The following is a 26,205-nucleotide window of genomic DNA, read 5'->3' as shown; positions in this document are numbered from 1 at the left end:
TATCAGCACTTCTGCAGCCGATGTGTCCCAATTTATAACTACTTTCAACCTGGCGTCCCTATTATGGGCATGTCATTATAGGCGACAAGCACAGGCATCATTTCAGAAAAACTAGTAGGTGGCAAGAAAAGTGATGACCCCAAATGATGACCCTGTCTATAAAGCTCACAACACATTGTGATGCGTTGCGATGTGAGCTGCTTCATGTCCACCGTCCTGGACATAACCTGCGCTGAAGCACGCTAGGCTTGCCACTTACATTACGTTATACCACCTTTGGGAGACCGAAAATCCAGGGTTATATAAACCTTTGCTCACAGTGCAATAAACCCTGCTTTGTGAGACAGATCTCTGGTGTGTTATACTGTCTTGTATCTGCCATTGTCCTCTACTGTACTTTTAAAGTGCTTTGCTCCAAACCTGTTTTGATAGAAGAGTTTCATAACCCCCCCCCCCTTCATGGGGTGTGTAATGGATAGAAAATAAGTAATTATTTGGGTGAACTACTCCTTTAACCCCTTTTCGAACGTCTTATCCTTCATCTAAATACATGTGTCTACTCTCTGTCCCCAGATCAGTTGTAAGGTCCTCTATGTGATCAACCAGTATACAGTTGCTTCCAACTACTTCTGGATGCTGTGTGAAGGCATTTATCTCCATACTCTCATTATCGTGGCCGTCTTTGTAGGCGAACAACAGCTCTTCTGGTACTATGTCTTGGGATGGGGTGAGTCTCAAGAACAAAAACTCCTGTGTTATAACATAACTTCAGTTATAACTCAGTTCAAATACAATTTTAAATGTGATCATAGCCACTGTTTAGCTATGGTAAGCTGTCTGCATCACCAACTAATAACATTTGACCTTTTTGTGATGTCTGTTCTCCAAGGTGTTTCATTAATACAGTCACAGATGTAGTTAATGTACGTCTATACTTCATAGGACATTTGGGAAAACCACAAACTACCTGCAGACCATCCTAAACCATCTCCAGACTATCACCAAACTATGTCATTTCATCCCCAAACCATTCGCCAAACATCTCAAACCCAAAACCCTCTCCAGAACATCCCCAGCCACCCCAAAGTTAACCATTCCCCAACTCAGTGATTCTCAAAGTGGGGTTGTTTGTAAAAAAAAAAGACAGATTGAATAAAGTTTAAAATTCTCTCTCTCTGAGCCAGACTTGGATTAATTCTGAGTTGGAGACACAGAATAAATCAAAGTCAATGAATCTCATCACGAATGAGGCTCTGTTCGCATGTGACTAAATAGCAACTACTTTGGATCAATTGCAACATTTATTTTTTCCATTTCCTGAGATGTTTTTGGACAGTTTTTGGACATAGACTACAAGGTTTCCACCCGACAGCAACAATATCATAATTCAGTGCAATTTCTTCCCCTCCAGGTTTTCCTGTTGTTCCTGCTATCACATACGCTGTGGGACGAGAGCTGTTCTTTAACGACAAGTAAGAATACACTACCACATATTGACCTCTGGTGGATGCTAAAACAATGCACTCGGCCCCTTACTGCCCAGCATAGTGTTGTCTCTGAGCTATAGTACACAGGCGCTACAGTAATATCATCTCCCGACAGCGCTGAGAATCCAGTATTGTGAGTCAGAATCGTTGCCATGGTGTTGTTGTGTCAACAATATTCAGTTAATGTGCAAGTTTAAAGGTGCTGTAAGTGATTGTTTTTGTTAAATTAAGAATTAAATAGGTCTATTTTACCATAGTAATCATAGTGTTATATGGAGTATAACTAACAGGGGCCTCCAGCTCTTTAGTGAACAGAAAACTGTGTGTGTGTGTGTGTGTGTGTGTGTGTGTGTGTGTGTGTGTGTGCGTGCGTGCGTGCGTGCGTGCGTGCGTGCGTGCGTGCGTGCGTGCGTGCGTGCGTGCGTGTGATACATTCCAGGTGTTGGATCCGCTCAGACACACACCTGCTCTACATCATTCATGGGCCCATTCAGGCTGCCCTGCTTGTGAGTAATTTGTCTTTAAATAAGTCACAGCTCAGTTAGTTATGTCAGGCCAGGGTCACAAGATCCTCATATTGTGGGCCTTACAGGTCTAGTGGCCACAAGAGGCTCATCTATATGTTCTGCTTTATTGTCACATCACAGGTTTACAGAAGTAAAAAAGTGGCTGAAATTCATTTTCGTGCATAGTTCCCATCGTATCGTTATTTTCATAGAAAATAAATCTACATGTTTACACATGATACATGAGATAAGATATAAAGGTGTGTGAGAATAGCAGCAGATGTATACTGTGCATGATATATTAATGGATGTTAGTTAAGGTGCTAGAACAACACACACAAAAAAGACAAAAGTCAGCGCGTTGTACATGGGATTAAGGTGCAAAATGTCAGTGCGTGTCGATCGCATAATCCACATAAGGTAGACTGACATTGGTATTATCCGCAAGTAGGTCCATGAGGACGAGCAAAGTAAAAAAAAGTCTCGCAGACACACAAAAACTTGTGAGACGTTATATATTATATAACCATATGCCAATATAAACTACTACAAGTCACACTGTTTCAGCTGGAAGTCAGATTCCCCATTCTAGTGAGTGAGGCAGCCTAGAGGGTGGGCCAAAGAGTACACCTTCCGTATGTCACTGATCACATAGACTGCCCTAGCGTGTCTGATATCTGGCATAGAGGGGCGGGTTTAACATCTCCGGAGAGAGAATGCGTGTGATCCCATTGGTTCACCTTTCTGTCCGTCAGCCCCCGCCCCATCAACACAACATTTGGAGCGACGGCCACTGCACTCTGGTTGGTTGGGGAAATGAAACACTTCCTATGCCCGGAACACCGACTCGCTCGTCCAGGCTTTTATTTTTGAGCAAAAATGAAAAATAAAAGCCTGGAGATCGAGGCTACTGATCACACGACCCCAACAATCAAAGTTACGTTTATGACATACTGTAATTCAATGTTGAAAATGAGTGGTATTCCCCTTTACACCTGATTTATACTTGGTTGTGTGCACCGAAAATAGCAGAGCTTGTAGATCTGCTATTGTCGGTGCACGACACGGTGCACAACCAAGTATAAATCAGGCATTATACATCTTTACACATCTATTATCCATAGATTGATCCATCTCTCCTACTGTCTTCCCAGGTGAATTTCTTCTTCCTGTTGAACATAGTTCGAGTATTGATCACCAAGCTGAAGGTGACGCACCGTGCTGAGTCCAATGCCTACATGAAGGCAGTGCGTGCCACCCTCATCCTGATGCCCCTGCTGGGGGCCCAGTTCATCCTGGTCCCCTGGAGGCCCGAGGGACGCATGGCCAAGGCCGTCTATGAACTTGTCATGAACATCTTTGCCCACTTCCAGGTACATGTCAAGGCTCATGCGTTTCGGCCTCCGCCTTCCTTTTCATTCTTCACATTCTTTCACTAATCAGTGAAAAAAAGGAAATGTGTGAAGAAATTAAACCATTTATTGAGGGTGCAACGGGGGTGCTGTGGCCTTCTTAGGGTGGGTGCTCAAGCACCTCAAGCCCCCCTCTAGCACCCGTGCCTCTGCTCTCTCCCTATCCATCTCACCCTCTCTCTGTTTCTCTTGCACTGAGCAGCTCTGGTCTGACGTCAGACACAACCTCCCTCTCTCCCGCCATCCCTCTCCCCCCACTCTCTCTCTCCCCCTTTTTAATTAATATAATCGCACAACATCCCCAGAGCAATAGAGACCATAATAACTAAAGTTTTTCTATTTATCGATTAGTTTTATTAGGCCAAGACAGGACCATTATCCAAGACTTGTTATCAATTACAGGACCCTTTTTCTCTTCACAGGGACTTCTGGTGGCAATTATATTCTGTTTCTGCAATGCTGAGGTAAGTCAACATTTGTATTTTGGAGATGTCTCGACACATTATCAACCAATATATCTCAACTAGTACTAGCTGATGGAATTCAGCTTTTACGTATAAAGTATGTATACTTTAGTAGCATCTTAGATGTATCAACAGAAAAGCGTTATGAGTAATGTAGCTTTGGTGCTTTTGCAAAGCCTTTTTTGCAAACCTCAAGGTTGATATTTACTGTGATAGGATTAAGTCGCTGACATAGGTATTCATATTTTATCTTATTTAATTTTTTATCCTCAGAGTACAATAATTTCACTGCCTGCAATGTTGCTACCAGCTATTATTGTTTGTGCAATGTGAACCTTGAAGATAGATAGTTTTGCTAAATGACAGTAAATTAACACTTCCTGTAGAGAGTGAGGTCTTGACTGAGACAGCTATTAAAATTAAAGTAGCAGGAGAGTAGGCTAGGCAAAGTAAAGGATGGATTTACTGATTTGTGAACGGTATCATGTGCACATGTACAAACTAGCACAACCACATCAATGCAGTCCAGAATCCTACTTGTGACAGGACAAAGTGCATGTGTTCCCCTCTGTCAGCACCTCCTGATAAGGACGCCAGATGATTTACATCAACTGTTTCATTTCGAATCACACAGCATAGGCTCTACTCTCTATAAAGGAAATAAGTGTAAATTACTATTCTGATCATCACATGTTGATATTGAGATACTTTTATGTGAGGTTGCCGGATCTGTCTGATCTTTTTATGGGTGTGTTTGTGCATATTCCTACTCAGTAAAATCCTGTGTTCATTTAACTCTGACAGGGTACAAATGTCAAGTCCATTTGGTTGCATTTGTATACCTTGAATTTTATGAAAATGGAGGATTTTTGAGTCTATTACACCAGTTCTCAACGTTGTGTCCGGGGACCACCAAGGGTCCAAAAAAAACCTTACAGGTCTGTAACTCTGAGAGCGTTCAAATGGAACAAATGTTTCCATTTGTACACTCTAGGTTCAATTAAAATCTCTGGGGTTCCAGAGATGAAAATGGCTTCAAAACATCCAAATGGACCATTGGTGGTTAGTTGAGAAACAGTGGTCTCATAATGTGTGTTCCATCTTAACTAGGCACAGACAGCATTGCGCAGGAAGTGGTCTCAGTGGAAAGTGGCGTGGGGCAAAACGGGCTGGGGAGAAACGGCCATGACCAACAACTCTGCCAACTACCACACCAACTCTGTGACGGAGACGAGCCGTGCCACGATCAACCTGGAGCCTCCCGCCGTCACGCCCCATTACCCCCTCAGCAACCACCTGTCCAGGGCCACAGAGGGGCCTGCCCATTGGGGACAGGAGCAACCCAACGGCCAGCAAAGCTACCGGAAGAGGTACACCAACGGAGAGGCAGACACATCCAAAATACTGGAGACCACCGACATCTGATTTGGTTTGAAGTTTGTCCACAGACAGACAGACTGACAGACAAAGACACACAAAACTGAAAATGATGGGTTTTTATTTTTTGTATTTTTCAACTGACAAGTATTTCAAGTTTGATTCACAAGTGACTCCTTCATGTTCAAATGTATGAGACTTCTGAACAGTACTGTATGTATGTGTATGAAAAATCAGTATGTACGTATGTATGAGTCATCTTAACAGAGTATGTACGTATGTATGAAATATCAGAACAGTATGTGTGTACTGTGTAGGCCCTAAGTCTGAGATATCAGAACAATATCTACTTATGTATGAAATATCAGTACACACGAGCATATGATTGTTCCAAATAAGCACACATACAGACAGTTGGACACATACACACTTAACATTACATATTTGTCACTGTATCATATTGTAATTGAAGTGCTAAAGTGAATTTTAGCACTTAATGTAAAAAAGATTGAGTGTGGCTATATCAGTCTTCATAATATTGTATTAGTATAGAGGAAAGTGTAGCAACCTGTCATTTTGATACAGAGCCATATTTAAATATTTGATGTACTTTACGGCATCCATCGAAGCCTGCTCACTGTTAATGCTGAATTTCTAATCCCTTTGGTCTGCAGATACTGTATATAGCGCCTTCTTTGAGCCTGCACTGTAAGGTTCTCATTGCTTCGGTGTCCATCACATCTACAGATCAGGAACACTGAGAAAACCTTTCCTGAGCAGCACATACATTTTAGATATGTGATTTTGTCCTGTGTTCAGTGCGGTTAAAGGTTTTTCACATAATGGAGACAATACATGTTGAATAAAAGAACACAATCCAGACGGGGGGTACAAGCGTTTTATAGCATAGCAATGTAATTAGAAAAGAAAATCACATTTTGAACCTGAACTTCCATGTGTGTTTTAATTGTTTTCATGTGTTTTTAGGGCCACTAGTGGCGGGGCTCTATGTCCATCTGAGTCCACCACTTTGGTATTAAACAGCATATCTCGAAAACTATAGCCTGGAGTGCCATGAAATATGCCGTGCACCTTCATGCAGATGATAGTGCCGCCATTAGGCCGGATTGCCATGAGACTGACTGTATTCATGCTCCCAGACATGCTGCTGGCGGGGCTACAAACACACATTGGTAGGTTGATCTCCATGCTCACACTAAACATAACTGAAGAAATAGAAATAAAAGAACGAATAAAGGAAAATAAAAAAAACTCCCACACTCCACAAAGCACTGAACCCACAGGGTCTGTGATTACATGCTCATTATTTGCAAACAGCCTGATCATTTAAAGCAAATGGACCACATGGAAAGACTTGGTGGCATGGGACAGCCACCCAACTAGCCATGAATAAATCTAAAACTTTAAAGTGATTTAGTTTTGAAGACCCAATGTGAATTTTTGCATTGATATAGTTTTGTTAGTTTGTGTAGAAATATAGTTATGACTTGATGTACATAACGCCAGATGCACATGAGTAATTCCAAAGTCACACTAAACCCTATGCTCGGTTGAGCTCAGGGCTCTCTCTATACTAGTGAATTTTCTGTTTACGCTCTACATTAAAATGTATTCGCTGAAAATAGCCGATCTGCAAGCTCACAAGCTCTACAATGTGTCGCAACACGACGCATTGTGAGTTTGCAGATATGCTGTTTTCTGAGAAGGTTTTCCCTTGAATAGGGATGCTGGGGTTTAAATTGTTAGTTAAGCCCGATAACATTCTAAAGTACACACTGAAAAGTATTTTGTATATGAATAACCAACTTTGGTAGAATTTCTATTTGATACCTGACAATATGATCTTATTGGAGCAGAGGGAACCATAGGAAGATAATTCTCAGTGCAGAGAGAGTAGTGCTGTGTGTGTAATCCAACAAGCAAAAATAAAGTGTATTTTGCTGGCCACCTTTTGCAGTTTGCAATGCTTTTGTGTTATTTTTTCTTCTTCTGTTGTACAAGTAACTTGAATTTGCACTGGGGCAATGGTATGATTGAACCATTGTGTGTGATGGGGAAAAAGTGGTTCCCAAACTTTTTAGCTCGAGACCCAATAGAGAAATTTGATGTCTTCCCGGGACCCAAACTAGTGAAAATAGCCGATCTACAAGCTCACAACACGTCACAATGCCACGTGTTGTGAGCTTGTAGATCTGCTATTTTCACTACTTAATAAAAGTATTCCCCCCCCCCCTAATTAATGGATTGCCCCCCTTTTTTAAATGGAATTCTTTTGAAAAAAAGTTTGAATTAGTTTTTAACTTTTATCTTTTGAAAAAAATATTTTAAACAAAATCTAGGAAACAAAAAATAAAGGGGTATTTACTCACGGCCCATAAACATTGGTCAGCACTGTGCTCTAGCCCATATATTGAATCTAGATGTCACCAGCTGTATCCGTAGTAGTCGATGTTTGATCATCTGGCTACACAAGACCAGATATTCCCCTGTCCAAGTTGCTCTTTGTCTGTGTTGTCTGTGACCCTATACTGCATGTCCCAGATCTACTTCAGACTCACATCTCCAGTGCATAAATGTTTCTCATATCGTAGAGATCATATTTCCCAAGATATTCATAAGAAACATTCCATTAATCTGTCAAAGGAAATGCCTACTTTGTATACGTTTTCTTTTAATGATCACCGCCTGTTATTATTCAAATACACACTGAACAGAATCAGAAACAAACTATTTTCTCTTGTCTTTATTTGCACTATTTTGGGTTTGATTTATTTCACAATATGCAGGAATGAAGACTAAGATTCTTCCACAGTTTATCTTATAGACAACCTTTACAAGAATACAAGTCTTTGGTTACTAATTACTGGTTTACTTTAGGAAAACATATTTTAAGTTTTCTTCAAAAGACACGTTTTGCTACTCCTACAGATGTTTCCCAAAAACTCACACAAGTCGTACCCATTATCTCTTGCATAATGTGATCAAGATGTATCAGTCAGTTTTTTCATATTCCATTCTGATTTACTACAGTTCACTTCCAAAGTTTGAGGGAGAGGCTCGTTTTGCCAAAAAGGCCACCAATCATGAACGCAGTGTCCAATCTACCCCAAAGTTGAATCACCCATTGAGGGGGCTCTAAATAACGCAGAGCAAAAAGTTAACTGTCAAACAGGGTTTTGATACGCCACACCGTTTGCCTGTAAATATCTTCACAAATTTGTGGCTGGGCCTATTTTTTACAAAAAAAAGATCATATGCAGTATATCATGGCGCTCAGGTGGCACAGTGGTAAAGTGCCTGCCCATCACCGCAGAGGTTGTGGGTTTGAATCCACCGGCTTTGTCGAGCATCTACACGAACACAATTGGCCCGTGTTTGGGGAGGGAAGCCGGGTGGGGAGGGTGATAATTATCACTGCACGTAATCCTACGGGCTGGGGCAGCACCTGTCATCAGGGAGTGTTGGGCAGGAGGAGTAGGGCGAAGGCTCTACGTCCTCCTGGTGGGGAATCTTCACTGGCAGGTGAGTCAGTAGGATACAACAGCAGTGACATCACAGCAATGTGTATGGGGAGGAATCAATTGGCATAACGACTAAATTCTCTTAAAGAGAGCTATAATCTTTTAAATTACATTATGACAAAGCAGAGGCTACCTTGTTGATTTTCCTTTAAAGACAGATGAAAAGCCATAAAACAGCAACACAACCATTGATAGGCCTAGTATTTTTTATTGTCTTTATTTTACCAGGTAGTCACTTGTCTCCTTTGAGTAAATATTCAAGACACAATAAGATAAAAACATAGAAGCTTTGAGAAATTATTTAACTTGGCTATGATAATATAAAAGCAAATTGTTTCTATTGAGAAAATGATAAAAAATGGACAGAAATTAACTATTTGTTTAGATTTATTCTGTTTAGACATTGTATTACCTCAGATGGCGTATTAGAATAATGCATCTGTTACCATTCAACTAAAAACATTCTCCTATGATTGCTAATAAAAAAAACAATAATTTAATTTTAAATCTAAACATATTACATTACAATCAATATAACATTGAAATTATTAAATGAGTATGGTTGATACAGTACAACCCATTACTGTAGCACACTACCCCTTATTACATTAAACAATAAAACAAATTGTCAGACACATATTATCCAGTATACATTTACTATCCATTACCCTAGCTCACTGAATGACTAAGGTTTTATTTGTCCCTGTATACCTACTTGTATCTTTTCAGGTCACTTATTTTACTAAATCCTTTGCCATTAACTGTACAACTATTTCCCTGATGAGCCATCACGTGACTTCTCAGATAACTGTACACTTACAGTATTTTGTGTATGAGTCCCCATGTGACTTTTTAGATGATACATTTGAGAAAAGCGTTTTTCACAAACTTAACAATTAAAGGTTTCACCTGTATGAGTCCTCATGTGCGCCTTCAATCGACAACTTTGTATAAAGCTTTTTTCACAAACTGTACAACTGAATGGTTTTTCACCTGTATGAGTTCTCATGTGAAATGTCAGATCGCTCATTGCCCAAAAGCCTTTGGCACAAACTGTACAACTAAAGGGTTTTACCCCTGTATGCGTCCTCATGTGTCTATTTAGACTACCCATTTGAGAATAGCCTTTTTCACATACTGTACAATTAAAGGTTTCCCCTGTATGAGTCCTCATATGGAGATTCAGATTTTTCATAATACTAAATCTTTTACCACATACAGTACAAGTAAAGGGTTTATCCCCTGTATGAGTCCTCTTATGACTCTTAAGATTGGAACAATTTTTGAAGCTTTTGTCACAAACTGTACAACTAAAAGGTTTTTCTGCTGTATGAGTCCTCATGTGACTCTTAAGATTGGAACTATTTTTGAATCTTTTGCCACATACAGTACAAGTAAAGGGGGTTTCCCCTGTATGAGTCCTCATATGACTCTTAAGATTGGAACTATTTTTGAAGCTTTTATCACATACTGTACAACTAAACGGTTTTTCCCCTGTATGAGTCCTCATATGTCTCTTAAGAGTGGACCTCTCTTTGACACTTTTCTTACATACTGTACAACTAAAATGTTTTATTCCACAAACAGTACGAGCAACAGCTTTACCCCCAGTGTCACGAACTGCTGTATGAATCCTAATGTGTTGTTTCAGGCTCCCTCTTGCACCAAAGCCTTTGCCACAAATTATACAACTAAAGGGTTTTTCACCTGTATGAATCCTTGTGTGTGACTTTAAATAAGACATACGTGCAAATGTTTTGTCACAGAATGTGCAACTAAAAGGTTTTTCTCCTGTATGACTCATCCTGTGATATTGCAGATGACCAGCATTAGAAAAGCCTTTGCCACAAACATTACAACTATGTGCTTTTTTCCCTGTATGAGTCCTCATGTGATCAGTCAGATAATTATTACCAGTAAAGCTTTTACCACAAACTTCACAAAGAAAGGGTTTCCCCCCCGTATGAGTCATCATGTGCGTTTTCAGATAATACTTACTGCATTTCTTGTCACAAACTGTACAACTAACGGATGACCCTCTATGAGTCCTCTTGTGTTTTGTCAGATTAGCATTACAAATAAAGCGTTTGCCACAATCTGTACAACTAAAGGGGTTTTCCCCTGTATGAGTCCTCATGTGTATCTTGAGAGCACAATTCGAACTATACTTTTTTTCACAAACTGTACAACTAAAGGGTTTATACTCCTTATGAATCCTCATATGCATGTTAAGAACTGTCTTACAATCAAAGTTTTTGTCGCAGACTGTACAAAGAAATGGTCTCCCCCCTGTATGAGTCCTCCTGTGTCTCTTCAGACTGCCCTCATAATTATACCTTTTACCACAATCTGTACAACCAAGTTTTTTCTTCCATGAGTGAATCATGGATGGAGTTTGTTTTGATGATTTCAGGTCATGGGGCAGTTTGTTGCTCAAAGACAATGTTTGTCTCTCCACATTTTGTGTCTTACATGATTTAATTGTGTTTAACACCGACTGATCTTCCCTGGTCTCCTCCCACTCATCACTGTCTTCAGTGTCAGATTCAGAACAGTGTGAAATGAGGAACTGGTCATCACTAGTTGTTTGTGATGCACCACAGTCCTCCACATCAGCTTGTGTTTTCATGTGCTCAGTTGAGGTGCTGGGTAGATGCTCTGTCCCTCTGTTTTCATAATCATTTTCACTTTTCACTGATAGTAATGTCAACGTTGACCCATTAGCCTCCATTCGCCCTCGAAGTAGCTCCTGCTGATACTCTTTAAACTGTGGAGGCTCTTGTTCTTCCAGGACCAGACTGGGGCTTCTCTCCTGCTGTTCAGTGTGAAATCACATCTTTAGCCACAGGGAGGTACACGAAGTCTAGGTAAAAGATGAAATGCGGGGGGAAAATGTATTAAATGTTTGAACTTTACATCATTCCATTTATTGTTTCCTTTGTTTTGTAGCTTTGGCAGCTAGAGGAACTTCTGCTGTTGGTTCCACATTTGTTCTTTGTTTCACTCAAGGTTTTGGTTCTAGATGTGAAACCAATGCTATTCAAATCATCCAAAATACAGAAAATGCCCATTTTTGGCATTGATGGAACTTTACTACTTTATCTGCTCAGTTTTGTACTGTAATGGATTGACTATAACAGGATGTCTTCAGATTTATGCCAGTACGATTTAATACTAACTAAATGCCACTTTAAATCAAATTTAAGACCAATTTGTCCCGTATTGAACTGATACGGGACACATTTGAGGTCGGGGAATCAATATGAATGACAGCAGGGCGATTTATTTGAGAAATTACGATAATTCTGCTTTCCTGCTCCCCCTCTCGTAGCCGTGTGACTGTCAGTGAGCGAGCCTGGTGTCTGAAAATGCGCTCAGCTCATTGCCTCATTTGCTCATGACACAACCAATGAGAGCTAAGCTGCGATAGGCTCTAGTGTGTTTCCCCCCGACACCCTCCCTCCATTCAAACCACAACAAACCTGCAAGCATGACAGTGCTACAGTAGCCTACTACCCGGCTCAGAACAGTTGAATGTCAGGTAGTGTCCTCAGTGCATTGCTACTGATTGATTGAATACTTTAACAGTTTGCAAAAAAGGTACAGTGGTACGATCATACAAATGGTGCTAAAAGGAAAACACAAAAAGTCCTGAGGCCTTATTTCCATTGTGGTCCTGTGCATTCAATTCATCGAGACATTATTCGACAAACACTATACAGCTCCAGGTTCAGATTGGAGCTACTTTACTATTAGTAATAAGAAAAATATAAATATGTACAGTAAACAGTTGGGGGGTGGGGGTCTGGGGATCTTAGTATAATTAGATTTTCAATTGGAATGGACCCTTCGCTAAACCCCACCCCAAAAGCGATTGTCCAATGCCAGCTTAGAAACCGTTGTTAGCCTGGCATAGGTCTGTCTGGCAAGCTTTCGTCACCTGCCATAGCTGTCAATGTTATTTCGCCCGCACACACACACAATCATTTGCAACATAATAGCAAGAATAGGAATACCACGATAACGCAATGGTGACTATGAACCACGTACCCAAGCCTTGTTGACTAGATTTAGAAGAGATTTTGAAGCTCTTGCTCCTGAAATGATCGATTATTTTTAAGGGGAAAAGCCATCATTTAATTAACATGCAAGTCAATGGGTGAGAAGCAGAGCTTGCCAGGCGCTGCCAGACCTGGGTGTGACTAACTTCGCACCACCAGTCACTGAGTGGAGTGGGTGGGGCTTAGCGAAGGGTCCATTGACTTTTTTTTAAAGGCATTTCTGATTTTCCTTTCAGAACAAAAATCATGAAAATGCTCCATTTTGTCATTTTTTGATTTGGGACTGACAAAGGTAAAAGGTCTTCTTTTTTCATTTTTATCCCAGAACAAAAATCTAAAAATGGGGTAATTTTCAAGGTGTTAAGCTTAGACTTTTTACAAGGACCAGTTACAAATTGCAGATCGGTGCTCTTTTAACTGACCAACGACATGTAGGCTAGTAGCTATCAACATTCTACCATACAGATTGGTTAAAATAATGTTTTATTCATTAAACTTTTTAAAAAAGTTACAGATTTCAGCTTAATGGAAATCTTTCACTGTGATTCTTTGTTCCTCACCTTCACCGTCGGCTAGGTCCTTTGGGAATGCAGCTGCTTTGTCAGTCAGATGATCATGTTATTAAATCTCCATCCTCATAATCCGTTAGGATGTATTAAACGATCCCAAATCTCTCTCCACCAGTAACCGAGTCTCTGGTTGATCGTCTGATCGAGGACTTCAGTGTTTGTTAGTAGTGAAGTAGTAGTAAAGTAGAATTCAAAGTGGAGCGCGCTCTCTCAGAAATCCCATTGCAATGAGCTTCCGGGTTGACGTTTATTGTTGTTGTACTAACTGATCCTGGTGGTAATTTTATGTTTAACGCCCCTTGCTGGTGGAGGTGTATACTGCCTATTGACGCTTGATCTAATCCAAGATATACAATTTATATATCAATTGCCGCTTAAAATACATGCATATGATCATTACCTTATATAAGGTAATGATCATATGCATGGATTGTAAGCAGCAATTGGCAAACCGTGGCAATCTCCATCTCTGAGCCACATTAACCAAATAAAGATAGTATCAGGATCTTATTACCAAATGTTTTATTAGAAAACATTTTACAAGTAAACGCAAAGCAAATAAAGCAGACAAGAGAGAAACAAGCTTGGGTCGACCGTTTGGTAATCATCCTGCAGTTTTCGTCCATGTACACATACAACACTCAAACACCACTTGTAAAATTATAGGTATTTTAAACCAGTGTTCTAGAATTCCATTTTAGCTCTATGGCCACTACTGCCAAGTTTCATATGTTCATTTCAGGTGCAGAAGAGACGGATACAGTCTGGTTCTTTCTGGAATGCATTAGTTTCAGGGATAACTAAGATGTCAGTGACACATTGTTGAAGGCAATGGTAGTCCACTGGCAGTCAAGTCTTTTAATAAAACAATCAATCCCATTGTTCTGATGTGAGGAGATCGTGTAAAATATGAGGTCTCTGTAGCCTACAACATACTGTACAGACTTACATGGTGTAGCACAAATACCCTATGTATTATGTGTATTTCTGTGCTAAATGCGGAAATGCCTGCACAATGACGTCAAACTCGTCATTTACCATAATGCTATCAAATGCTGCTGAACATACAGGAGGATTAGCTTCGTAGAATGGATCTATCTATGGCAAACTTTAAGTCTTCTTATCGTTTGTCATGCAGCATAATGTCCAGCAGGGACAAAGGCAGAAACAAACCACTCATCACAGTTTTCACATGTTGGTGGACAGCCATGTTTTCATCTACCAAATCCAGGGCTGCATTACAATGAACTGGTTCAGATGATGGTGAGTATTGATTATATTTTTGAAATACACAGAATAGCCTACATAGGTTTTTTTTTCCTCATTCAAAGCAAATTAGTTTAGGTCAAAATCGGTATGAAATCAAAAATAAGTATGAGCTCATGTCTCACCAGCACTGTGTGAGTTAAAGGTGCTGTAAGTGATATTTTTTGGCTAAAACAAAAAGTTTTTGTAAAACGGTTAAAACTCTATATTCTGATAGTAATCATTGCTGTAGTGTTTGTTCTGTAATCTGTAACAGGGGTCCCACACGGGTCATCTCCATGAGATGGACATTGGTCAAAATTTGTGCCACGGACATACAGTACAAAATAAGGTCAATAATATTAGCAGAAACACATAGACCTAACCCTGAATGTATATTAGTGGACTCCTAATGTGCCATAGTGTCTATATACCAATGCGCTACACATTTCAAAACAATGGTATTTCTGCACTAATGAAATCAGTGTCCTACCTACTGCATTCTGAATAATTCAGTAGGTAGTTCCAATTTTATCTGCTCATTTCTTTGTTTCATCACTTCCAATTGCACGTGATTATCCTGTAGATTGTATGAGTTCTCCCTCATGATTGGATAAAATTGGTTTCCCGACCTGAAAATGTATTTTATGTTTACTAAGGAGCTGGAGAGACACCTATTACTGAATACACTCTCTATAGCAATGATTACTATGGGAATACAGAACTATGTAACACTTTTTTAAACGAAGAAAATATCACATACACCTCCTTTAAATAATGTATAGTCATTCTACTAGCCGAAAAGAATCTTATCCAAGTCTGGGTATTCTCAGTTAACAGTATGTTCACACCAAGGATTGGGTATTTTTAGTTAGCAGTATGTTCACACCAAAGGAAATGTACCAGGCAATACTGCCAGGTTGTATGGTAACTGCTGGTCAATTCTAAAAAAGAAAAATGTGTTTGCGTGAGAAATAGAAAAAGAAATGCTAGAAGTTGTCTGCCAGGTCCATGATTCTCTTCTGTTCAGCCTCTTTGACCTCTTGGGCTTTCCCATCTCCGATGCTCTCAGCGTACTCTGCAAAACACAACAGGTGACAGTTGATTAGCTCACCACTGGCCATGTTGGGTTTCAATCCAGAGGACTGGAGAGAGGTCGAGACGTCAAAGGTGGTTTATTCTGTTTATGTAAAAATAAAGGAGCTTTCTCATGTTGAATGCAGGCACACACTCCATTATCTTTCTTAACATAAGCTACACAAATATCTGCATGAATAAGCACGTGTTTGTGTATCTGTATCGGTCCCCCACATATCTTGAGAACCGGCTGAACGATAGACTTCAAACTCAGCGTGTGTGTATCTGAGGGAGTGTGGTGCCCGGTGTGAATGAAGTTGGTCAGATTGGTGTTGTCCAGAACCACTGATCCGACCAATATGTATATGCACATACATGGGCATATACCCATATATATGTGTGTGTGTGTGTGTGTGTGTGTGTGTGTGTGGGGGGGGGGGGGGGGGGGGGTCTATGGCATTTTGAATAGGACAAAAACTTCAAGACCAAGGTGGTGTGGTTTTTGGTACTCTATTAGTGAAAGAAAGAGACGGATGAGAGTGAAGGGGACAGAGGGAGAAAGAGGGAGGGACGGATCATGGGGGTACGGAGGGAGGGAGGACTCGATCAGTGAAGGGGGGGTTATTTCACCCACACATTAACCCGGCCAATGCTAGGTAATAAAACCTGAACATAATTATAGTGGTAGGTGCCTGTGTGTAGGGTGTGTTTAGTATTCTAGTAACATTACCTCTCATGATGTGCCGTACCACTTTGACAGAGCCTCCTCTCAGATTCAAAATCTGGTGAACCCTCTGTTGCAGCTACACAAAGACACAAAAAAACATAGTAGGATTTGATATGTGCCATCAGTATCAACTCAGAGGTACAGTATCCAGTTGGGGGATTTCTGCAGGGCAAAAATTGTATACGGTCTGACTTGGTTTATATACTGTCCAGTACAAGTGATGCACACAAAGTGAGTCTATGGTTTCCAATTTGAAAAACAAAATAAACAACTGGAAGAGAATAATGATTATAATAATAATTACCCAGCACTAGACTAAGCACCAGTATGTATATGGGTATGTGTTTAATCAGTATGTACTATGTACCAATATTTACCAAAACTGTGGTGCCCGGTGTGAAGTCTGTACCATTGTTTTGAAATGTGTGTGTGTGTGTGTGCGCGCGTACCTGTGTTATCCCCGAGTTGCTGATCTCTACCATAATGTAGCAGAGCAGCTGCAGGACAAACAGGCCAGCGTCCAAACGACGAAGGTAAAAGTCATCCTCCAGCTGGTCATCTAAGATCTCTCCACGACGCACCATGTCCTACACACACACACACACACACACGAAAAGTTATCTGTCAGTATACCAAGAACACCCACTAACACACACACACACACACACACACACTTACATGTTTTTCTCCTTCTATTCTCTTGTCAGCCTGTTGAACAGCCTCTAGGTACTTAAAATGCAACTCCATCAGCCGATCAACCTGGGGATGGAGAGAAGGGAGACAGAGATTTATGGCTTATTAACCATTTAAGCTTATTTTTCTATAGTGAAAATGTACAATCTTACAATGCGTCGTGATGTAACACATTGTGAGCGTGTAGACCGGCTATTTGCAATGTTTTTTGAAAAAAATAAGAAGTCTAAAACAGGGACACCAGGGTTATTGTGGTCAATAATTATTTGTATAATTGATACAATAATTAATAAATAAGCAGAACAAACAATATTATGTAAAGATTCTGAACGAGAGAAAAGATAATTCTAAGGGGTAATAAAAAATATATCATGTTGGGTTGTTTGAATTTTGAATGCAGACTAACTTGTAAATTGAATTAATTCTAAAAGTGAAAACAAAACACTTGCAGCATGAGATACAGTAGGCCTGTAGTTTCAGGGCTGTGCCCATTAACCCCCTGAACTCCAGCATCCCTATTCTGGGGGAACGTTTGCCAAAAATAGCTGATCTACAAGCTCACAAGTTAAGATCCATTCAAAATCTGCCATGAACCCAAGGGTTTCAACTTTGATGTTCATCGTTGAAAACACTTTATATAGTTGTTATATAGCGGTTACTACTCAAAAACGTAAAACCACAAACGCCCATGCATACACACACACACACACACACACACACACACACACGCATACACACACACACACACACACACACACACACACACACACACACACACACACACACACACACACAACTTGAAGTCATGAAGCAGATACAACAGAGAAACTGACCTTTTCACAGTCGTTCTCAGTAAACTTGTTGAGAAGTCGAGTTCTCTGCTGAGACTTGAGGTTTCTCAGCATGGAGGCAATGATGGAGCAGACATGTTCTAGACACAACATAGAAGAAATTGACAAACTGTGGCCATCCTCATCAATATCACCAGATCAGACCTGAACTGTTTCTCAAATATTGAACATAAATGGTTCAGTTTAAAGTGCAACGACACCTTAGTAGAGGTTTGGATTGTGTATTAACCTTGACGTGAGGTCACTCCAAATATTGGCAAGATATCTTACTCCGTTGCTCCGTTGGTTAGAAATTGATCGTGAAAGATTGTCTCAATGACCAAATTGCTCTCAAAGTCACTATTTTAGCAAGTACACAAACGCAAATAAAGCATTGGCATTCTGCCAATATATAGTATAACATCATTGTTGTTTATAAAGAAAGTCTGGATCCACATTTTCAAACAGGAAAATCATCAGGAAGTTGACAAATTTCTATAATAAATGCCGTACAGGGTGGGTTTGGAGTCTGATATACATTGATATCATGGCAAGGGAACTACACAACCGAAACTTCTACCAAAGTGTTATTGCGCTTTAAAGATAAGCTCAAAGACATGGGTTCATTCCAAACAAGCAATCACAAAATACTGACAGACTGGAATGTTGAACGTAGTTGATGCACCAAAAGACAAAAGGACAATATCCTGACAACGTCGTGTCTCTGCTTTATGGGTAAAGTGTATTGAGAAAACATGTTGTGATTCAGCACTATAATAAAATTGAATTGAACTATTGCACCACGTACCCCTTTGATTCAACTAATTACACTATTAGTCAAAGTATATGTAAACTATGTGTCTTTGCAACTTTGACCTTCAATGTGTCTATTAGCTTCATATCTTTGCACTAGCAAATAATCCTTGTATATGCTGCTGACTAACCTTCGTGCTCCTTGTCGGACATGCCGGCCTTTTTCATCTTCTTCGGTGTCTTCATGAAGAGGGGAAAGATGGTTCTGAGGCCAAGGATGTCTACAAATTTATGGCAGTTATCAGCCCCCTCTGCTCCAATCATCCCATGGTCCAGGACCTTCAGAGCGCTAGTCCGAGAGATTTTCTTTTCACTGCGAAATGAGGAAATATCAGAGATGGACAATTTTAACCACATGACCCCGGTCCCCTAGTGTCCTTATACTGGGCCTATTTTGTTGTAGCCCACAAAACAACTTCTATATCCTCTTACCGGAGCATGAGATTCATGAGCTGAAGACCCTCTCCCCTGAGAAAGCGGTCTCTATTGGCAGCGAGCATGAGGCAGGAACAAAGAGCGTCAAACAAATTCTCCATACTCTCCTGCTCCTCGGCTGTGGCTGGGTTGTGACGCTTAAACACCTGAGGAAGGGGAATACAAGGTATCATGGAAAACATTTCGTGTTTCGCTTTTTTCGTGTGTATGGCGATGAAACGTGCGCAACAATCCTGTTCTTCAAAGCGACTGTTGGCAGTCCTCAGACTGGTTTTTAACAAAATCTATAACATTAACTCCTAAACAAGCGGAAGATTAACGTTATGTTTAACATGGAACTTAAATCCAATTTAGTGTATTCTATATAATATAACTCCAGTTCTATAACTCCACTTAAGTTTCCCTTTTGTTTTTAATGGCTTGGCTTTTAAAATAAACTAAAGGCTTTGCTCTGAAACCGTGGCTGATGAAGTGTCAACTAGGAAACTCGGTTCACTGAGTAACATAAGTGAGTGTCTCACTATGGAAAAACGTAACCACTGCGTGAATACAGTTTTTAGAAGAAACAATTTTATATATGTGTATATTTATAAGTGTTCTTTTTTTATTGCTAAGTAATAATGTAAAACACTGTCACAGTCAATTCATTGTAAAACTTACAGAGAGTTGCTGCAGTAACACATCAATGCCATCCATCTCTCCTAAAAGTTCTCTGGTGCCTGAGAGGGAGAAAGACACAGGGAGACGGAGTGAGAGAGAGTACAACAGAAAGGGAGGAAAAGTGAGAAAGAAGAATGCAAAGAAACCGGAGCAAGATTAGATGTAGACAGAGAAAATATGAAAAGACAGCAGATCTTGGAGGGGAAAGAAAAACGTATATCGGAGAGAATGCAATAGAGGAAAATGAGAGGGGGGAGAAAGAGAGAGAGATGAACAGATAGAGCCTGACCAATATATCAGCCATTATCTGACTTTTTTGACGATGTCAGTAATGGTTATTATTATGCAACCTTTGTGTCCCAATTTGTATACCTATTCTATCCCTATTTTGGGCATATCATTGCAACTGAATTCTTTTGAACAATTGTGAAGATGTTTAATAAATTATTTGAAAATAGCTGATCTGCAACTTGCAGATCAGCTATTTGCGGAAAGATATTTTTTTCCTTTTTTTAAAAACATTTTTCTTTTTTATGTGTGTTTAAAGTGTGTATTAGGTTTCTGTGCGAGTATTATTATTACGAGTGAAGGAGGAAAAGGAGGAATGCAGAAGAGAGAAAGGAACAGGATGATGTAAGAGAAAACAGAGGGAGTCAATGTATGTATATGTAACATAAAAACAATCTGTAGAACACTCACTGTCATTGTTTTGCAGCAAGATTGCCAATATTTCACTACAGTACAACTTGTTAGCATCAAATGGCATCTTTGCCTGAGTGAGAGAAAGAAAGGGAGAGGGAGATTCAATCATTTTAATTACAGCTCATGCATACAACATACTTATTTATTTCATTAGAGATTGGGTGTGTCATGTAGTTCTAGTGGTATACAGCATCTTCACTGATTAGACTATATACAGTAGAACTCATCTGGAAATTCAGCAATGAATTAATATAAAAGTAGCTTGTGGTTGGGCAGTTTTATAAAAAACTAAAAAGGTTCATGAATACAGAACCAACTTATATGAAATAGGACAGAAGCTTATATTGTGAGGCCCAAAAATACAAGACTAATTAGTGTGGTTAACCACACAAACTGAGGAATTTCTGTGACTGTGAGAAGCTCTCACATTTATGTGATTTTCATAAACACAGAGATAACATTATTAACATAAATAATTCACCTTGATTCTCTTAAGCAGCCACTGCATGAGTCCCTGTTGAGCTGCCTCTGTACACAGGCCTGGTCTGAACTCTGCCATGTTCTCTATGATGGCTGATGGGGTAGAAAGAAACAACACAGTTACCCAATGGAAGTAAATTCAGAGATTGTATAGAATATCTAAACAGAGTGTGGTGAGCAGGAGAACACCACAATCCTATTACACAGTCATGAAAAATGCCCACTTCTAACAGACCAACAAAGACTTGCTCTATTCAATTAAGTGCCGTTCCATTTGCTTAATTTCCTGTAAGGGTAAACATTAAGACTAGAAAAGTTGCACGCTCATTGTAAGTGTATGAAATAAGGTTAAAAATGAAATATGGTTGCAATTGGCCACATGGCAGCTGCATGTCCTTACCCAGCGTGTTGTAAACTCCGTCTGCCTCCTCCTTAACCTGCTCATCTAAGCGCTCCATGTTCTGGACCAGTAGCGCCACCACCTGACCCTCCAACTACAAGAGAGATGTCCAAACATAAACCATTAAAGCTGCACTATGTCTGCCTTAATTGATAGTTTTTCAGTGAAGATGGACCGGAAAGAGGGAGAGGGAGAGAGAAACACGCAGCAAAGGTTGTCGGGAACGGGACACTAACCCACGATGCACTGTCAGGCTACATTAGAGCCTAAGTGCCCGGACCGCTAGGCCAACGATCCGGGCCATCGTTTGACTTTTCGGTATCGGCAATTATGCGTGACACAGTGCCATGCTATGAAACTGTTGGGTTTGTCCTGAATGCATATCTATTTCTGTTAAATAAAAATCTCTTGAGATACGATCTGGACTGCAAGCTTTCTTTTTCCCTGACAGGGATAAATGCAGAGGACAAAATGCAAGTATGTGCAAATACACATTGACAAAGAAATACCCCAAAGCAAACAACACAAAAACAGCATTAACAATACCACTCATAAATGAAAGTGCAACACTCACCAGTGTGTCTATGAGTACCTCCGCCCCCTCCTCGCTTTCATTGAGCGTATCAATATCTGTCAGCTCCTGGAGCAGGTCCACCACTGCTATGGCAATATGTAAGACCAGCTATTAAGGACAATGACTAGTTGCTGTACTTCCCCTTCCTAGAAATTAGTATTAAAGTATTTCTGTCCTCTACATATCATAAGTAGTAGTATAATATAAATACATGGAATTATTTGTATAAAAGACATTCGTTCATTATTGAGGATATCAGAGTTCTCGTGGCTGAGGAGGCCCAGTAACGAATGGACAGCATTGAGTTCCACCAGTAGATGGTAGAGGTCTGGCATGGTGGCGATCACATGCATCTCCTGGAGGATGTCATTCAGGTCCAGCTCCGTTTCCATGAACCTAGAGCATAGAACAAGGGACACACACACCAGATTCATGAACAAATAAAACACTTTGTAGATTATTATTAAATAATAACTATTTGAATATGCACGTTTTATTTCCGTTGTCTTCCTCTCCCTGAGGGAGAGGTAATTGCAATAGTGTCCAATCCGGTGCACTGTCGGCTTCAAAAACGTAATTGTCATCGTCAACCAGTAGGTGTCCTACCGAAACCAGGGTCTAAATAAATGTCTCAATGGAAGAGCAGGGAGACCAGCTTGAACCACTGCATATTATGTAATAGTTAAATTGTATTAACATACTACCATACAGATTGGTTATAACATTTTATTCATTAAAACTAGTCCCAGATTGTAGCTTTAATTAAAGTTGATTGCTACTCGACGAATTACTGTTGTTAAAGTGTCAGCATTAACATTGATTGTGCACACGTTTAGAGTGAAGTAGCGTTTCTTCCTCAATGGCATGCTTGACAAAGCTGAAGAATCTATGTATAGAGAGGTGCTTCACATGTACATTTAGAAAGACAAAAGACTTATAATTCTCAATAGTCAACTCACTTCTCTGGGTTGTCTGGAAACTTAATCCTCAATTCTTGATTTTTGTACGACCTTTTCTCAAAGGTCAGGATCATTTTCTTCACTGAACTCTCGTCGACTGGCTCCGTCTGATTATTTCATAGGACAAGTGGAGAAAGAGGAAAAGACATGGAGGAGAAAAATAATCGAACATAATACTTCCTAAGGTTAATATGAGCATCAAATCAATATTTTAAATTATGTTTCTTTTGCACATGCATTCCATAGGGCTAGACCACACATGGACAAATGACATCATCAACTTGCGACGGGCATTGTCCCTATTGAGTGAAAGATATTTCTAAAATAAATAAAATATTTAAGTTGTTTTTAATTATTATTAGCTCATTAGCCAGGGATCCTTTTAAAGAATATTTAAAAAACAACAAAAAAACACGAACAATTGGATCATTGGGTGAAAAAATATCACATCCGGACTTGGCAGATATATATAAAATATAAAAATATGTATAAATAAGATTTATTTTTCCATTAAAAAAACAAATAAAATGATTTTGTTTTAAAATTTGATTAATCTGATTAGTAAATTAGATTAACTGTTGTACCTCTAAATAACACAAAAACACTTTGCAGTTCGCTTCACACCTCACTCAAATCATCACCCACCTCAGGTTCATCTTCATCATGATCCATCAGCTTGTCCAGGATCCTCCTCTTGTCTCCATTCAGCTCTTCTGTGTCGTCAGTGTCTCCTCCTGTCCCCTCCCCACTGAACCTGCCATGCTCCCTGCCAGCCAGTCCCTTCTTCCCTCCTCTGGTCTCCTCCTCTCCTCCATCCTCGTCCCTGGGACGCTTTGCTCCTCTATCAGGCTGCAGAGGTGAAAGGAATGGATAAAAACAAGTTGAATACAGCTGATCAGATGTCCCGTTTTGCGTCCCGAGTCTTGACAAATCTCTGTAAACCACAATTAAATAATGAATTGCTTCTTTTTTTTTTTGCCATTGCATTTCGATTGCGACGCATTGTGAGCTTGTAGATCAGCTATTTCTGTTTTTTTTTAATAGGGCTTAAGAGGTTAAGGGTCCCGGTTTGGGTGTTAATACAGGTGTGATTTACAATTACCCCCACCAACTGCAAAACACACCTGTCCATTTGTGTGTCCCTGATGGTTGAAGGAAGTTTGCAAGCAGGCATGCAAACAGCCCCGAGGTGAAAAGGGTGACAACATGTTGTTTTTTTTCGGGTCAGGTGTCACACTATTGCCCTATTTGGATTCAAAACGGCTATTGTAGCTGAAAAGCTACAAGTTTGCATGTCTGGCAAGTGTTTAGTGCTGCTGTGTGTGAATATCATCCCATTACATACAGAGAACGTGGTCTGAGTCAATCTTGTGGAAAAATTGGATATTTTACTGAATACACAATATTACACATTTTCTGTCGCAACTATGATACTATATGACAAGAGCTGACCCCATGTCACAGCAATTCATTATTGATTGATTGGTGTACTTTATTTAGTAAGACATGAGAACATCAGTACATGGAAGTACAAATTTACAATACAAGCTCTACTAAACTCAACTGGCAGGCTCATAAAGCACTAAGCTTGTTTAAAATGAGGGCCCACACACACAAATCATGAAGACATAAGAGACAGACAGATATACACACTACTATACAGAGCATCATACAATCAGCTTACAATTGCAATAGCTTATTGCAATTTGCATGGCAAATTAGAATGCCAATGAGATTAGTCCCTCCATGAAAATGTATTGAGTGTTCTATGGCTGTATATGGATAATGGAATACAATTTGTATGTATGGAATATCAGCCATTTTATAGCTAGAGTCAGTAACTTGTTATGATTAGAATAAACGTTTAACATTTCATAAATAGTAAATAATGTAAAAGGTGTGTAAGAGTTTTTTTGTTTTGTTAAATAGCTCCATAATAGGATAGTAATCTTTGCTATGGAGTGTAACTGCAATACATTGCACAAATAGTCAGGACACCTATAGTTAACATTTGGGGCAAGCGTTTCAGGGCTAGGGCAAGCGGTAAAGCACCTTATATTTTTGAAACAGTCTATGTGTGTGAGCCAACATGTAACCACATTAATTCACACGAGGATGAAGTAGACTTGTATAGTAGTTTGTAGATAGTTAGACTATATTTATAGTTAATATAAATGAATGCATTGCCATGCTGCCTCGCTGCTAGTAGCCTTAGAATGGCTGTGATATTACATAGCTGTGTATTTGGAATACATGAATGTGTGTAATAATATCACAGCCATTAGGGCTACCTCGCTATAGTTGCTATTCATTGTCATCATAATAAAAACACTGAAAACACGTTCACCTGATAGTTCAGGAGTTCACCAACGTCCATCTTTTTGCTTGTTTATCTAGTTTAAATCCTGAAATTGAAAACTAGTTTGATGGACACATTAAATTAGATGAATTGAACTGTGCAGATCAACATTAAACAAACAAACAACCACCGGGGAGCTTTTTCTTACGGCTTCTTCCCGTTCAAAAAACGTTTGCCGTAAAGAGTGTCTTTACCAGTGTTGCCAGATTCTGCGAGAGAAATAAGCAACCAGGTCTAACCAAGCCCAAAAGAAGCAAATCTACAAGCTCACAACGTGTCGTGATGTGACCCTATGGATAAGCCGACATGGCAACACTGGTCGTGACACTGTCGTACTTCTTCTTCTAACTGCTTCTATTGGGGTTTAACGGTAGGACCGGGGCGCGGTTCGTGCATCGTTGCCTTGCTCTGGCTGGTTTAAGTATTACACCTCTATCAACTCCATTCTACCAGCCCGTAACTCCAGATTTTCCTTTCTTCACACGACACACACACACACACACACACACACACACACACACACACACACACACACACACACACACACACACACACACACACACACACACACACACACACACACACACACACACACACACACACACACACACACACACACACACACACACACACACACACACACACACACCACCATATCAGAGGATGCCCTGTGCACTGTGCATGCAAAGTGAATAGAGGCTACAACAGGGGTCTTCAACGTTTTCAGGCCAAGGACCCCCTAGCTGAGAGAGAGATGAAGCAGGGACCCCCTAGCCAATCAAATGGAAATGCGATTTCCGGAGGGAGGGTTTACCAGGCTAGGGACCCCCTCT

The 26,205-nt window shown here is 40.0% G+C and overlaps 3 protein-coding genes across 4 annotated transcripts in view; 1 reads left to right on the top strand and 2 right to left on the bottom strand.

Annotated features, from left to right (window-relative positions):
* LOC311054451 (calcitonin gene-related peptide type 1 receptor-like) overlaps positions 1 to 7,176 on the top strand; it is a 40,721-nt gene extending 33,545 nt beyond the window's left edge. For both annotated transcript variants that reach the window (XM_084070425.1, XM_084070426.1), the window contains 6 exons: positions 574 to 727; positions 1,412 to 1,472; positions 1,927 to 1,993; positions 3,148 to 3,366; positions 3,828 to 3,869; positions 4,980 to 7,176. In XM_084070425.1, the coding sequence (XP_083926551.1) occupies positions 574 to 727; positions 1,412 to 1,472; positions 1,927 to 1,993; positions 3,148 to 3,366; positions 3,828 to 3,869; positions 4,980 to 5,294 (858 nt within the window). In that variant the 3' untranslated portion in view covers positions 5,295 to 7,176. The remainder of the gene's footprint in view (positions 1 to 573; positions 728 to 1,411; positions 1,473 to 1,926; positions 1,994 to 3,147; positions 3,367 to 3,827; positions 3,870 to 4,979) is intronic.
* Positions 7,177 to 9,036: 1,860 nt separating this feature from the next.
* LOC311054447 (uncharacterized protein) lies at positions 9,037 to 13,628 on the bottom strand. Its single transcript, XM_084070421.1, has 2 exons — positions 13,410 to 13,628; positions 9,037 to 11,651 (listed from the first exon to the last, which is right to left on the bottom strand). The coding sequence occupies exon 2, from the start codon at positions 11,517 to 11,519 to the stop codon at positions 9,678 to 9,680; it is 1,842 nt and encodes a 613-aa protein (XP_083926547.1). The 5' UTR covers positions 11,520 to 11,651; positions 13,410 to 13,628; the 3' UTR covers positions 9,037 to 9,677.
* Positions 13,629 to 13,923: 295 nt separating this feature from the next.
* Positions 13,924 to 25,548, bottom strand: ctnnbl1 (catenin, beta like 1). The gene is made up of 16 exons (XM_084070423.1): positions 25,361 to 25,548; positions 23,659 to 23,862; positions 23,014 to 23,120; positions 22,311 to 22,450; positions 22,055 to 22,152; positions 21,481 to 21,574; positions 21,082 to 21,173; positions 20,598 to 20,670; positions 19,899 to 19,957; positions 19,236 to 19,384; positions 18,935 to 19,116; positions 17,994 to 18,091; positions 17,146 to 17,226; positions 16,917 to 17,054; positions 16,471 to 16,543; positions 13,924 to 15,741 (listed from the first exon to the last, which is right to left on the bottom strand). Exons 1-16 carry the CDS (start codon positions 25,388 to 25,390, stop codon positions 15,653 to 15,655), a joined length of 1,707 nt encoding a protein of 568 aa, XP_083926549.1. The 5' UTR covers positions 25,391 to 25,548; the 3' UTR covers positions 13,924 to 15,652.
* Positions 25,549 to 26,205: the final 657 nt, after the last annotated feature.

This window comes from Gymnoscopelus microlampas (assembly GCF_963454915.1).
Source record: "Gymnoscopelus microlampas genome assembly, chromosome: 10".
Lineage (NCBI taxonomy): Eukaryota > Metazoa > Chordata > Actinopteri > Myctophiformes > Myctophidae > Gymnoscopelus > Gymnoscopelus microlampas.
The sequence above is the reverse complement of the archived record's forward strand: the minus strand, read 5'-3'. Positions and strand labels throughout refer to the sequence as shown.